Raw genomic sequence first — 16,444 nt, forward strand, 5'->3', positions numbered from 1 at the left:
ACATTGAAGTTCTTTGATAATTGGTAATTGGACATCAACAGGTGAGACAGATATGACATTTGCATTCCAGGGCTGCTATGGAAGCAGACACTAATGAAAGGATATAATAGGGATGTTTCAAATCACAAGGTTAGTCCCATTTGCCCAAAAAAATGCTAGCAAGAAAATATGTCCTCAGTGTACTGTAAAAAAGATGAAGTGCCATGCCAATAATGGCTTCTTTTTCTACTCAATTCTGCCAAGGGCAGCGGGCCAAACTATTTCAGCTGCAGGTGAAAGCTGTATGTGCCAGCTATTTTTCCTTTTGTTTAGCTGCAGAAGCATGTTCCAAAAAGGCTGAAGAAAGAATTTAAAAAAGGATTGTATAAGCATACAAAACATCTGTTAATATGTACTCTAGTAGTTCAAAATAAAGTTCAAGGTCCTAAGAGTTGCCAGATTAGATTAATAGCTATTATGGATGTATCACAACATACTTAAGTTTGCAGTCATTTGCACAAGCTCACGCACATTCACATACTTTACTTATATGGATGTAATTCCATTGAACTCATTGTACCTTATATTTAAATAGATATGGAAGTCCATCAATTTTCCTTGGGTGACTGGTAATCTAACTTTGTCTAACAGGCAACCTACAGGATATCAGATAATATGCTTCTTCCGCCTTGTTCAAGTATATGAAGTTTGGGCATTTTACTAGATTTTAATAAGGATCTAACTGGTGAGAAAACCAAGTAGGTATTACTGAAAGGAACAAGAGTCTACCCTATGTTCTAACAACCTAACACCTAACTTAAGTTTGCTCCTTTACTATTCTTATTTAAATACCTTTATACCTTTCATCTCTATTTCCTTTTTCTTCAAACTTTTTCCCTTAGAAATACCAAGTTTGTACACTTTTGATGGCTTGTAATAAAGGCATTGTCCAAATATAGATTTTGGAATTGCAATAAATATGCACAGATAAAATAAACAAGGTGTGAATGTTTTTGCCAAATAGAAGCAAGCACAGCATGCCAAGCCATAAGCCTGGCTTAGCAACCAAGATAGAGCCCTCTTGGAGTCTAACTATGGCTTCATTATCTTACTTCATGTGTAAAGTAAGACTGTTATGTACAGACTTCACTCTATCCATGTCTTGATTAAAGGACTAATTAGCTGCATCTAGTTAGAGACAAAACAAGATCTTGAGGAACCTGTGGAATGTTAAGAGGGATGGAGCTAACCTGATGTCCAGTGGGAGAAAATTCCACAAGTGGAGGGGCACCCTGGCAGAGAAAGCCTACCTCCTGGGACCTGCCAAATGTAATTCCCTGACAGACCAGGATCAGCGGTATGCCTTCTCTGTCAGATCATACATATATTTGTAGTGTTTTGGACTTGAAGTACGAAGAAAACTCCTCTAGTCCTTAATAACTAGCCAATGTTTCTCTTTTGTTTTTCTCCTTTCAAATATGTGGTATTTCTTCTGCACTCTGCTTTACCTCTTGCTGTAAGTTGGCACATATCCCCCTCAAAGTGTGGCTGCATATAGCTATAATGTACAATGAAAATGAACAAGTTCTCTCATCTCATTTACTTTACGTCATGGCACCATGTTACTAAAAAATGAAAGGACGAATGTATCAATTAACATGGATCTGTTATATATTTCAAAATTAGTACAAACATATTTTATATCTATTTAGACATGACAATGGGAAATGTGATTATAAAATAAAGAACTGGCAAACATCATCTTAAACTTTATTTTCCAGAAATTTGTTCAGACCATAGAGTAAGATGCACATAATAACCTGTAACATATATCTTGAATATCTGACTTCTAAACATAGATGAAGCTGCAATTTGTTTCAAGCAGTGGCCGACACAAGTTTACTCATTCCACTGAAGTAGGATCTTTCTCTTTCACTCATAACTTCAAAGTGCAAGGGTTGACTACAGAAGTTACACTCCGCTGTGGAGTGGGGTTTTAATTCTAGGCCCACTTCCTTCCAGGTATTTAGCAGGTTGTCTACAAGAAAAGAAAAACATAGTTGATAATGTAAAGAAGTTTACTTTCTTCCTCAATTGTAAGCTTTAATTTGTGAAAACATATTAATGACAAAAATCCAGCAAAACCTAAAACACTGGTTTTGTTCTTTCAGTAATAGATTCACTATTGTCTTAATACTGAATGAGTTATTTGCACATAAAGATTACTTTTAAAGAGTTAAGTACTATTACCATTTAAGCATGTATGTTTGTGTGTGTGTGTCTTATATTTCTCCTAGTAAAATCTTAAAATAATTTCAAAATCTATCATCTCTTTACCAAACTCTTTCTCTAGAAATTGAAAGATTAAAACATGCTAACGTTTTGCCCCCTTCAAATGCTTTATACAGCCCTAAAACACAAATATGTGCTTTGGACACTTGTGGCTTACTATACAGAGGCAAGAGATCCATAGCCTACCATCTGAAGGCTCAATTCAAGAGCAAGTTGCCAACAAGGAGGCATATTTGATTGAAGGCCCTTCTAAAATGAAACCAAGCAATATTGATGATAATTTGTCTTAATTACAGAGAGAGGAAATTATTTAAACAAGTGTAGCTAAGCTAGATCCTTACTACCAGTCATAAAAAATACTTGGTTAACAAAATCATTGGTTGATTTTCCTTGTTGCTGTACATGTTATTTATAATTTTATGTGTTTTTTCTTGTTTTTCAGTACTTTTAACTTGCTAGAGTATGACATTTGAGACCCACAACTATATAAATGGAATGAATAAATAAACTCAGTTTAGAAATTGAATGGTTGATCTGATCTCTTTTTACAGCTGAGAAATTGCATATACAGGCCGGCAACATAGCACTTCCTTTTTCTATATGAAGATGTCTTCAGAAATGCATATTCTGGTCAAGAATAACACCTTAAAGCTGGGTTTTTTCACTCACCTATAAAATAATTCATCATTTGTGGAGTATGATGTGGTGTGGGGGCAATACGTAGTAACTCTTCTCCACGTGGCACAGTGGGATAATTTATTGCCTGGACATAGATGCTATGTTTGTTCATCATTTTATCACAGATCTCAGTATTTTTAGCAGCATTTGAAACCTGAAATTAATAAAAGATCAGATGAGTTTCTAGGCTGAAGGCACAATTTCTTTTGACTAACTATAATGGTTCCTGAAAAAAAGTCAACATGGAACAAGCTTACTTCTCATAACCGTGTCTAATCTTTGCTAATGAGATATAAACTATATAGAGACAAAAGAAAAGTGGTTATGGAAATATGACAAAGAAGGCAAGAGACAGAGGAAATTGGAATAAGAGAATGGAACTTTTCTTGCCATCATCATAGAGGGAGTTCTTTCAGTTATGCAGCCCCAATATATAATTCACTGCAAGGAAATTTATAGCCTTGATGCACTCCCTGTATTTTTGTGGTATAAACTCTTGGGAAAAAATATTTTGTGGCAAACTGCTAAATATTAGATGCATGATTTTTGGTGGGGAAAAAGGGTATGCCCCAAAATGACAGGAGAAAAAAGTGGCCCCATTCTATTTTGGTATCATTTTGGCATGCTATTGAGCCTCAGATGACAAAGTGATGTGTTGTTGTTGTTGTTTTTACAAAGTACAGCTCTCATCTCCCCATGTTCAAGTGGACAAAGATGCAACTACCAACAAAAGTTTTCTATTCTCTCAAAATGTCAGTTAATCTTCACCATTCTAGGCATTTTCCCCAAGCTCTGTTAATGAAGCAATTCATTTGCTCTGGAAACTAAATGATTGTTCATTACCAAAAACAGTTTGGAAATCAAATAAACTTCCATCAAAAACTGTTAACACCTAATGATTCTTGAAAAGGTTTATTTATCCAGTCACCATCAGCTATTTAATGAATCCTCCCCCATCCCTCTACCCATTTCTTCCTCGATATACCTGTCTGTCTCCCATATATATATCAATAAATAGTTACGCACAAATACACACACATCTCCTATGTATGTATCCATACATATCCTATATATGTCTGGGCATCTCCCACCTCTCACTGTCTATGTACTATTTATTTTTGCAACAGAACTAGCTATAGATGTATTAGGTTTAATACACAAAGTTTAACAAAAAGCAAAAAGTTATGATCTTTAAAGACATGTCTTTCCTCTATGCTACAAATTGCTGATGCTTCCAAACTTTATTGTAAAATGATAGTATGCTAAATATTTACCCTGATAGGAATGATATGACTGGGACAATGCACTACAGGAAGCCCAGCATCCATCAGCATTTGTCTCATGAGTTTAACATTACGTTGGTGTTGTCGGCGGAGGACTTGCCCCTCTGTACTTTTGAGTGTTCTCACAGACTCTAATGCACCAGCTAAAAGCATGGGTGGTAAGGAAGTGGTAAAAATGAAGCCAGCAGCATAGGAACGGACAGTATCTATTAAAGAACTCGTACTGGCAATATAGCCTCCCACACAACCAAAGGCTTTACCTGGAAGGGAAAAAAAGTAAAAGTCTCAGTTCTTGGCATCTCTCAATCAACACAAATAATACAAAAATTGATATTTTAAGTAGTACTCTTCTAGTATCAAATCTTCTTGCAGGAGGTACCTTTATCATAATACTGCCATCAAGTATTTCTGAACTTATTTTCTATACCATAAAGTAACACCTTAAATAAACTTTACTATATTCAAAATAAAATAATCTGAAGCTTTCACTTGAAGTTTTGGTACAGAATGAACTCTCCATACTAAGATAGCAATTGTTCACTAAGTAAATTACATGGAATCTTAGATTTTGTCATCTATAACCAAAATTAGGAAATTGTTGTATAACGTTTTGTCATCTCTAATACATGTTCTCATTTGCTTATTGCCTTTTGTGCAAGATCCCAAGAATGCAAACATACGAAACTCTACTTGTAAAGCAATCTACTGGGAAAGCATACTTTGGGTAAACCAATATCTCTCAATTGCAAAATAAGAGCAGATGGGAGTTGATTACAGTTCTCTCTCTCTCTCTTGCATAATACTGTCAATTCATAGTTCCTTTAAATTTAAACGAATTAGTTTCCCTTAGTTCAAATCATGCTTTGTTTGGATTAAAGATTTTCAATATACACTATACTGCCAAAAGTATTCGCTCACCCATCCACATAATCAGAAGCAGTTGTGAGCAAATACTTTTGGCAATATAATGTATTTTATCTGTAGAACATTTTATATTTTACCTGTAGAAAATACTGCTTTCTACTATATGGAATTACTAGTTCTGTTCCTATCAAGTGCCCTTACATAATTCCCTCATCAAATAAAGACCAGACCTGTGTTTAAAGATCTAAAACCAAAAGGAGATTTTTGTAAAGTTAATTATATTTTCAAAAACATTAATCTGAAGATAGGGTTGTTAGATTTAACCCCAAAAGCAATTACCTCTGAAGATTTAATGATTATCCATCACTGTTTTGACTCATTTTAATTATCCTTCAAACTAAATTTCAGCACATATGAATATACTTACCAAGTGTTCCAGAAATAATATCCATTTTATGCATTATTCCATCTCTGTCTCCAATGCCACCACCATGTGTTCCATAGAGTCCAACAGCATGCACTTCATCTACAAATGTAATTGCTCCATACTCATGAGCCACATCACAAAGCTCTTCCAATGGACAAACTGCACCTAAAACAAAGTTATATTTATATTTTGGTTTTTTATAATTATCATTTCCAAATTTTCAGTAACATGTGCCTCAGACATCAAACATACCATCCATTGAATGAACAGTTTCAAATGCAACAATTTTTGGAATAGACGGATTAGATTTTTTCAGGAGTTCTCTAAGGTGACCAACATCGTTATGCCGAAATATATGCTTTGGCACTCTACTGTTTCGAATCCCCTGAATCATAGAAGCATGGTTTCCTGAATCAGAGTAAATTTCACAATCTGAGGAAAGGAAAGAAAGAAAAAAAGAATAAATGCAACCCAACAGTGTAAAACATTACATACTGATCTTCTTAACTTGGGTACTTATTAATTTACAAAATAAAACTGGGGCAACTGACTAAGCCAGTTGGAAATCAGATGATTCCAAGTGGCAACTAATACCTCATCCCCAGTAACAGCAGCAATTTCATGGATCCCTCTAGCTAGGTATCAAATAAAAATCATGAGGCAAGAAAACTCTTTCAAGTCCCTCAAATATTGGAGCCACAAGCAGATATTAGTAAATTGTTCTTACCTAACATGGATTTCAAGTTTTTGGGCAACAATTACACAAGTCCAAGTTGTCATTTAAAAAAAAAGGTGGAGGCTGATAGCTAAGGTAGGTGTATCAATGAAAAGATAAAACTTATGATTCTTGTAAGGTGATAACAATGCTTTGGAGTTAAACTGCTCCTGCTATGACAAGTTTCCTTGTTTTATGAAATGTTTTAGAAATCTAACTCAGCATGATGGATTCTATTAAAATTAAGTTTTTCTTGATTGTATGGATTTTAGGAGAATCTTGCAAGAAAAATATTCTATTTTATTAAAGGTAGCCATAAGCATGTAGTCAGGTAAGCATATATCTTTATACATCTTGTTTTTTAAAAGTAGCTCCTTATGAAGAGTTAGCAAAAAGTACAGATAAGGAATTACCATTTACCCTTGATGAACTGCTAAAATTACCAGTTATGGTTTTGAACCAGCAACTATTCTTATTTGCAACAACTGCATTTAAAAGGAAATCAATGCAATTACCAATATCAATTACCAATACAGATAATCCTTGACTTACCACCATTCATTTAGTGACTTGTTAGAACTTACAATGGCATTGAAAAAAGTGACTTATGATTATTTTTCACATTTAGCACCATTGTAACATCCCTTGTAGTCATATGATCAAAATTTGGATGCTTAGCAACTGCATGTATTTATGACGGTTGCAATGTCCTGGGGTCATACAATCATCCTTTGCGACTTTTGACAAGCAAAATCAATACAGAAGCCTGATTCACTTAACAACTGTGTTGCTAACTTAATATCTGCAGTGATTCACCAAACTGTGGCACTCAAGGTTGTAAAATGGCCAAAATTCACTTAACAACTGTCCCCCTTAGCAATGGAAATTTTGGGTTTGATTGCGGTCCTAAGGTGAAAACTTACCTGTAGAAGAAAATGCTATAGAATTCTTATGTTAAAATATTTACCTTGGAAAATAATAGGAAAAATGGGATCTTACCTGGTAGCATTTTAGCTAATGTGAAGAGTGTTGAATCATTTGCTACAAAGCATGAAGAGAACAAAAGAGCAGCATCTTTTCCATGAAGATCAGCCAATTCTTTTTCAAGATCAACATGAAATTTGCTGGTTCCCGAAATATTTCTTGTGCCTCCTGCTCCTGCACCATGTTGTTTCAGTGTTTCCCTGTGAGAAAATTCCAACAGTGGCACCACTTAGGGTAACATTATTCTTGCAATTTGGGTTTATGCTACTTCATATAATTATTTCTAGAGTACCTAATTATCAGATTTTATCCAAGATTCCAGAATATTAATGAACAAGTAATCAATTTGATGAATTTAATGAATAAGCCTCAAAAATAGGTTCTGTCTCAAAAAATTTTTTTACTGCTTTTGGGAGCCACAGAAACTTGGGTTTAAGATGACTGGTCATACCAAACTTTTACATAGATCAGTGATGGCGAACCTATGACACGTGTGTCAGTGCTGACACGCGTAGCCATTTGGGGTGACACGCACAGGATTTCATGCGATTCATCCTCGGCTCCTGCACGGCCGCCGAGGATGAAAGAATCTGTGCTGGAGGAACGGGGGGGGGGGGACGTGTGATCTCCCCCGCCCACACTCACTTACTGTATCACCGCTGCCCCTTTCTGAGCGCAGTGGCTGCTGGTAAGGCGTGCGTGCCGTGCGCACACACGTCATCAGCGCGGCGAGAGAGGACCCGCAGGAGAGGAGCGCAGGAACAGTGCGCGCCTCTCTCCAGTCAGGCCGGCACAGAGAGTCTACTCCTGGGACTGTCAGTTACGACCGCACCACAGCAGGGAAGTAGTTTAAACTATAAATTGCGCAAAATTATGTTTTTGTCGAAGTGACACACAACGTGAGTTATGCTCGATTTTTTGCCGATTTTTGACACACCACGCCAAAAAGGTTGCCCATCACTGACATAGATAAATATAGCTATTCTATTTTCCACTGGACCTTCGAAAACCAAGGAGGAAAAAGGGTTGCCTTGAGGCAAGATAGGTGACAATGAATTTAATAATAATAAATAAGACTATTAGATACAAGAAGGATCCTCAAGATTTATCTGATACAGTACTTCATAATCAAAGAGGATCTCTGCGACCACTTTGGGGGTTGAACGACCCTTTCACAGGGGTCGCCTAAGAGTCTTGAGTGTGGCTCTTCCACAACCTGTGTGCCCCGACCCCACGCTGGTGCCAACCAGGGAGTCATGGCCGCCGCCGGCAATGGAGCCATGGCGCTCGACTGGTGGAGGTGGCAGATGTGGCGCTGCCTGGCGCTTCTGCTGGGCACACTGCTCTCGCTCTCGGGCACCTGCCTCTGCTACAGCCTGCTGCACCCCTCCAGCCACGCCCTGGCACCGTCCCCACCCGCCCTGCCCGCCGCCCACAAGAAACTTCTGCAGAAGTGATGTCCCTGCCCCATTGCCCTCCGCCCACCCGCCCCCTCGGCCCGGCCGGCAGGCAACAGGAGCGGCGGGAGCAACCGGGCCAAGGCGGTGGTGGTGAAGTGGCTCCTTCATGCACTGATTGTGGACGTCAAGAAGTACAGCACCTGCGCCGTGCTGGAGTTCATCTGCGGCCACCAGGGCGTGCGCGCCCTCGGCACCGAGCCCCAATTCTTCGACTGGCACTACGAGCGGGGCCTGGAGTGGTACAGATGAGGCGGTTCAGTGGAGCTTGGGAAGTGGCTGCTGCAGGGAATAGGCAGGGGGGAGCCACCCAGCAGCCCCTGCCTATTGTGTCAGGTTGCCTGGCCGCAGCACTCTGCTTTCCGTCGGAGCGGGAGCGTCGAAACCTCACAGCGCTGCTCTGCGTCTCGGGCTCCCCTGTGACCCACCAGCTCACTCTGGTGCCTGTCCTGTGCCACCTGCACACTTTCCCAGGTGCCCTGCCGATCCTCCTCGCCTGGTCTGAGGCGGTGGTGGCGGGAAGCAGTGCTCTTGCTCCCCGTCTGTCCCCCATTTCCTGGCCAAGACTTCCTTTCGGGTGACCCCCTCCTCCTCCTTCTCCTCTCGCAACTTCCTGGCCAGCTGTGGGGCTGGGAGGGTGCGCACACATGGGGAGACCACCCACAAGCGAGCACCAAAGCGCAGCAAAGGTGTGCACGGGGCGGCTGGCTGCTCGCTTAAGGAGAGCCTTAACAGGGCACAAAAGGATGTGGTTTCTCTCCTGCACTAAGGCTCCAGCCATGACCTTGCTGTGTCCTCCATGTCTTTGGCCGACTGCGGAAGGCACAAGCTCAAACTTGAAGTGGCAGGAAACAAAGGCTGTCTAATGGGCGAATGTGGTGCAAAGGGAGGTACAGAGCTGCTTCGCTCCTGCACTAAGGCTCTGGCGACCCTCCTCCTTCTACCTCTCCTTCTCCTCTCGTGTGAGGGGGAGGGATGATACAGCAAGGCCAGGGGATTGTGAGAGGGGGAGGAGGGTCACCTGAAGGGAGGCCTCCACCATGGCTGGAGATTGTTCCTCAGCAGAGAGAGAGGGGGGGAGGGAGGGGGAGAGAGAGAGAGAGAGAGAGAAGGGGGAGAGAGAGAAGGGGGAGAGAGGGAGAAAGAGAGAGAGAGGGAGAGATAGGAGAGAGGGAGAGAGGGAGAAAGAGATGGGGAGAGGGAGGGAGAGAAATGAGAGAGGGGGAGGAAGGGAGATAGGGAAAAAGAGAGAAATGGAGGGAGGGAGAAAGAGATGAGAGGGAAGGAGAGAGAGAGATGGGAGAGGGAGAGAGAAAAAGAGATGGGAGAGGGAGAATGAGAGAGATGGAGGAGAGGGAGAGACAGATAAAGAGATTAGGGAGGGAGAGAGGGAGAAAGAGATGGGAGAGGGAGAAAGATTGAAGGGGAGAGGGAGAAATGTGTGTATGTGTGTGTGTATTTCCCATAGAAAAGAAAACAGCCACAAAAACCTGAGAAGCTGTGGCTAGAGGGGAGTCAAGTGACTCGGTGGGAGTGAGTAACATTGAGTTAGCCATGCCCACTCAGGTTTTGTGGCTCCTGGTGTTTTGTTTTCTCTGGGAAACTGGCCCAAGTGGTTCTTTTGAGTGTTTAAGATTGCAGACCCATGGCCTAAGACCATTGGAAAAGACATATTTTTGATGGCCTTAGGAACTGAGACACTGGTTCCTATAGTTGGGGGTCACCATAACATGAGGCACTGTATTAAAGGGTCGCGGCATTAGGAAGGTTGAGAACCACTGATCTAGAAAGTAAGTCATCTAGTCACCTTCTTAAAAATGATTGTGCAATATTCTACACACCCCCAATTAAAAACATGTTATTTTTTACTTAAAATACTTACATAACAGCTCCACAAACTCTAGGGTGGCGACTCATCCCAAGATAATCATTGCTACACCAGACAGACACTTCTTTCTTGTTGATTAAGGATTCTGAATAATCATCTGCCAGGGGAAAAATCTGGGCTCTTCGATTCACAGTTTTAAACACACGATATGTATGATCTTTTTTCTTCTCATCAATCTTCTTCTCAAAAAACTGATCATATTGAAAAGTCGAAACAGCTAAAAATGAAAATACTAAGCTGAAATATTATTTCTATTTAGATTTAGCAAAACATTGAAAGCTGCAAGTTTTGATTTCTATTAGTCAGTTCAACAAAGCTAATCCTTACACTTTGGCAAGTTTTCCTGCAGCAGATGAGATACCCTTTCTGGCCTCTGCTTCAACATTATGTCCTGGAATTTCTTCAACAAGCCATTTTTCTTTTCACCATCCATCTGAGCATTAACCTCAACAGTACTTTCTGGTGTTTGGGTAAATTCTATACAATAAAATATAGTAACATTAACAATTTAAGAAGCCATTCCAGAATAGTTGAATTGTTCAAAAAGATTTCAAATACAGTATTACTGAATAATTCTGTTACATTTTCTATATGTAAAGCCTGTTTGATAAGTATATGCTATTACAGAGTCTCTCACGGGCAACAACTATTTTATATGCCTTTCATTTAGGATATGGTAGATGATATCCTACGGCATATGTTATTGCTGTTCAATAAGTGCCATACAGAAGCTTTATTAATTAATCCAGGTGAGTATTAAATTTCAGCTAACAAAAAATCTAAGCCAAACAGAAAAAAGAGCTCAATGATATTTTAAAATCTGAGTTAAAAGCCCTCCCTTTGTCAAATCAAAGTTTGCTGCAATTATTAGTCAAGGGAAGGTATATAGAATCAATAGATGAACAACATGGGATATTAGCAGAAGTACTATTTGAAAAGTGTTGCAAATTTGTATCTGATTTTAAAAGTTTAATAATTTCTTCTCTTTAAAGCTGGTTACCACAACTATCTTTTTGTATGTTGTATAAACAAACAAACACTTAGACTTTCACTACACACCTTTTCTTACAGCTTGCATTTCTTCCACATCCTCCTGGAGTTCCCGGCTGGCTTCACAGAAAACATTGTTTCCTTCATTCACCTGAGCTGCCAAGAATGGGCATTTACTCACAGGAGCTTGATTAGCACTTGGGCTAACAGCAGATGGTTCACTTACAGAAATCTGGGGTCTGCTTGGGTTTTGCTTAGTCACATCTGTAGAGTTTCCATTCTCTGAATGAAAAAAAAATTCATTACAGAACAGAAATATGTGAAACAGTCATTGAACAGGTATTTCTTATGCCTCTGTACTTTGTGCAATACTGCTTACCATCAGGAAGAACATTCTAATGGGAACATTAAATACAGCGTGTGTGCACTGCATTATTTAAGGTCCCTTAAGTATCAAAAAGTAAAGATGGATTTCCTTCAAAACTATTAGCACTGAAGGTATTTTCTACTCAAAGCCTTCCAAAGAGCAGGTTTAAGTTATCCAGATAAACACTATATCTTAGACTATGTTGTCCGCTATTTTGCTTCCTACAAAAATATGTTTATATTTATTGTCTAACAGCACATTTATTGAAAACACAACTTCATTTCACTATTTGCCTTTTAATAACTTGAAAAATTCAGATCAGCTATACTTCCCATTAGCTGTTTTGACAACGCATGCATATAATTGTAGCCAACAAATACGCAGAATCCTTTGCGTGTGTTTGCTCTAAAGAAAATTGTTAGATAATTATATCTACCAAAACTTATGAGAACTATGAAGTTCAAACAATGCAATTCTGAATTTATAGCTTGTAAAAGTTTCCTTCCTATATTAGGTTTAGGTCATTGCTTAATGCACTAAAAGTGTAATGTAGCAGTGCTTAAAACAGTTATTGAAAATATTTTCTACAATAAAAACAAAAGCTTATAAACAAGTCTTTTTCCATTTGGGGTAACTACAGCATACTGCTGTACACAAGGTCAACTTTCTTTACACACTATTTTCCTAGCTTTATGCTTTTCTTCACCTCTGTTCCTAGTTTCTGCTGGATGCAAAGTACAATATACTTTGGCCTTTAACTCATGGGATAATGTCCAAAGTTTAAATAGGCTGTTACCTTTCCCAAAAATTGTCAGATAGTCTTAACATATGAAATGTTATTTTCAGAATTAATATCATCAATTTATAGATTAAGAAATAAAGTATAACATGCTTCAATGCAGTGCTTAAGCCCCAGATTACTTCTAAATGGCATAATCTGTTAAACAATGTATACAAGCACATTTTCCCCATATGAGGCAAAAGATTTTTGCAAGATTGAATCTGGGTTGGTTACTGGGATCAGAGGCTTACTCTTCTTCAGACCCAGATTTGATCTTACAATATTATCCTGGGACACGTATATTTGCCTTCATTCATCAAAATTTTTTTGTTCATGGCAGATCAAATTAGTCAATTTAATAGGTCTAGACTTACTCTCCTTGGCAGAAGAGGATTCTTCGGTTTGCTGGCAGTGAGTTGCTGAAGTGCTTATAGCTCTTGAAGCAGGCTTGGTCGCAGCTTCCATCATTTTGGGGCAACTTTGAGCATAGAATAGAAGGGATTTTCCAGCTTTCTGCAAGAAAGCCTGGGATACTCTTGACAGGAATGGGCAACGACGGACAATGGTTTCCATTTTCAGAGGTTTGGTTGAAAGCATAAAATAAATCTGCACCTTATATACCCTAAAATGCAAACAAAAATGTACACAATTGTTTATTTTTAAGTTAAATGCTTGGTTTTTTTCATATGCAGTTTATCATATTTAGAAGGTACTGTAACAAAATAATCCACTCACAGAGCTTTGGATCTATTTGAAGCTTTTATGTATACATGAGATACATTACAGCCTACACTACATATCTACAGCTAAGTCTTGGGGAAAAGCCTTTCTTCTGCAATAACGTCTATGTGTGAAGCAATCTTTTCACAACTACAGCAAGTTAGCAAATTTAGTATCACCACATAAAATTAGACCACACTGAGCTAAACGAATATCTGGAAATATTGATATACACATTCAGAATTATGTACCTCTTGTACTCCTCTAAATACAAATATGTGGTAGACTGGAAAATACATTGCAACATAAAGATTTTGCTAAGTAGTTTGTCCTGCACCAAGTTATTGGGCTACAACATAAACCTTGAAAATAACCTTTCATCTATTGGCAGGGACAGGCTTTGTGTACCTAAAGTTACGCTACAATATAAGCCTTTGAAGTGTTAATATGATCTTGGAAGCAGAGTTTCTGAGATCATGAAACATTGCAAGGGGTTAATTTATAACATAAGATAAAGGTAAAAGTTCCCCTCGCACAAATGTGTTAGTCATTCCCGACTCTAGGGGGCGGTGCTCATCTCCTTTTCAAAGCCGAAGAGCCAGCGCTGTCCGAAGACGTCTCCATGGTCATGTTGCCGGCATGACTAAACGCTGAAGGCGCACGGAACACTGTTACCTTCCCACCAAAGATGGTCCCTATTTTTCTACTTGCATTTTTACAGGCTTTCAAACTGCTAGGTTGGCTGGGACAAGTAACGGGAGCTCACTCCATTATGCAGTGCTAGGGATTCGACCCACCAAACTGCTGACCTTCCTGATCCACAAGCTCAACGTCTTAGCCACTGAGCCACCACGTCCATACATTATATAATTACATAAGGTATATGCATTATATAATTACATAATGTATATGCATTATATAATTACATAATGTATATGCATTATATAATTTAGGTTATGTTTAATAAATTCACTAAAGGAAAAAAATATATCTGCAGAATAACTGGACTGCCGACTTTTTTGATCAACAAGTCTTAGCCACTGAGCCACCGCATCCCTTATAGCATAACCTATGATTATTTAATAGCATAACCTATGGTAAATAAAACAATGGAAGCAAAGAAAATTGTAGGCGGGGATGATCCAAAACTAAACTCTGGTACCCTAAGTTGACTGTGTGAGTGCCTTCAAGTCATCCTTGACTCCTGATGACTGCCTGTCCAACTCCCTACAGTTATCTTGGCAAGGTTGTCAGAAGCCATCTGCAATTGCCTCCTTCCTTCCCAGCGCTGAGAGAAAGTGACCGGCCCAAGTCACGCAAGCTGCCTCAAGGCAGGACTATAGCCGGTTGTAGCTAGCGCCTGCTGCCTTTAACCACGACCCCAAGCTGGTCCCCAACTGCTCCATGAGTGCTTGAAAACCCCTAAAGAGGCTTCAACCCAGCAGACACCGAGATGCCCTTTCTCCCTGGGACGCAGCCAGGCCGGATCGTTTGGGATTCCTGGCCAAGAAGAGAGCGCCGATCTCTGAGGCGCCTCTTTCCTTTCAACCGAGACAAGGGCGGGGAGGGCGAGGTTCCCTCCCGGGGACGAAGCACTCTCCGGCCGCCTTCTGCCGCCGCCCCGGCGATTCAAAGACGCTGGCCGCCCGTTTTCCCGGTTAAACCCCTCCGGCGCCTCCGCTGGGCGGCCTCGCACAAGGTCAAAGCGGGGAGAAGCCGCCCCCCGAGCCGCCGGTTTCCTCCTCCCGCGGCTACCGGACCCCCCAGCCTCCCCGAACTCCAGGCTGTCCTCCCGCTTGGCGGTCGCGCGCGTTCGCGCTCGCGCTCATCCCTGCCCCCGCCGGCCCTCACCTGCCAAACCTTTCCCGTTCTGAGAGGCTCGCTCGGAACGCTTATCTATATATAAGTTGAGCGCAAGGGCGAATTGCGCAGGCGCGGGCGAAGATGCGCCCGGCTGGATCTTGGCAGCTGCGCAACTTGGAGCAATCTCGCAAGAGAGACGGAAGTAATCCGTCTCTCTGTGAATGTATCGCTCCGCGGCGGTAAAAAAAAGAAAGACCTTTGGGTCCCACCGCTTTCTTAGTTCCAGATGGTGGTGCGTGGGTGGCTTCGCGGGGGGAAAGAAGGAGACGATGAGGGAGAGGGAACGCATCGCGTTTCGTGGATCGGCGGAACTACTGCAGCCAATAAATAATGTAGAGTCGGAGGTTCTGATCTCTCCAAGAGAGTGATTCTGAAGGGAGAAGGGCAATTAGGCTCTATGTCTGCTTATCTCTCCTCTTTTCCAAGCTCAGAATATGTGGATTTCGTACATATAAAACAAGTTGCTGCTTTAGTGGTCGCTTTGCGACCTCTTTACGCCCCCCCTCCCTTTTTCAGAAAGTTGCTCCCCAAATAGGCAGGGGTAGTCACGCGACTGCACCGAAACGTAGCGCTGAAGCCAAACTAAGACCCGGAGCAACCCCGACCGGTTGCGTCGAGAGGTTATGCAAGTTCCTGGGATGAGTTGTGTGCTCTGCGTGGGGAATTTCCCCTCCTTGTCGGCGTCGGCAGCGGGAAGAAAGGAAGATCTTGGAATGATGCAGTTTAGGCCCATATAGGAAACTTGGGAAGTTCACATGAGTAGTATTTCTTTTCTAAACAATAATTTCTCTTATTAAAAAAAGTCCGTTGGATTCAAGCTAACGTGCTTGGAGGCAGACAGGCTTATTTTAACCTCTATTCCAGTGGTTCCCAACCTTTTTTTGCCCATGTCCCACCTCAGCATCTCTAAAACCCTGATGCTCCCTCTGTGACATATAATTCTTATTTTACTCAAAAAATGAACTCTACTCACACGGAGGAAGCCTAAAAGACCATTAACTTGATTTAAACAAGGTTCAAATTGCCCCTATTAAAAATCAACGCCCCCCCCTCTATTCCTAGGAGTGTGAGTTCTGTTATCTTCCAAGTGGGGGCGGGGTTTCTGTCCTTCCAAAGCGCAAAATATTTCCCTAGAATCTTCCTCCTTTCTGTTAAT

At 40.6% G+C, this 16,444-nt stretch overlaps 1 protein-coding gene across 1 annotated transcript; it reads right to left on the reverse strand.

Annotated features, from left to right (window-relative positions):
- Positions 1-1,628: 1,628 nt before the first annotated feature.
- On the reverse strand, positions 1,629-15,375 carry ALAS1 (5'-aminolevulinate synthase 1). The gene is made up of 11 exons (XM_032209458.1): positions 15,277-15,375; positions 13,080-13,327; positions 11,627-11,839; positions 10,895-11,044; positions 10,562-10,784; positions 7,238-7,422; positions 5,776-5,955; positions 5,524-5,688; positions 4,224-4,492; positions 2,941-3,103; positions 1,629-2,017 (listed from the first exon to the last, which is right to left on the reverse strand). The coding sequence occupies exons 2-11, from the start codon at positions 13,300-13,302 to the stop codon at positions 1,857-1,859; spliced, it is 1,932 nt and encodes a 643-aa protein (XP_032065349.1). The 5' UTR covers positions 13,303-13,327; positions 15,277-15,375; the 3' UTR covers positions 1,629-1,856.
- Between the last annotated feature and the right edge of the window lie 1,069 nt (positions 15,376-16,444).

Source organism: Thamnophis elegans, chromosome 2 (assembly GCF_009769535.1).
Source record: "Thamnophis elegans isolate rThaEle1 chromosome 2, rThaEle1.pri, whole genome shotgun sequence".
NCBI classification, from domain to species: domain Eukaryota; kingdom Metazoa; phylum Chordata; class Lepidosauria; order Squamata; family Colubridae; genus Thamnophis; species Thamnophis elegans.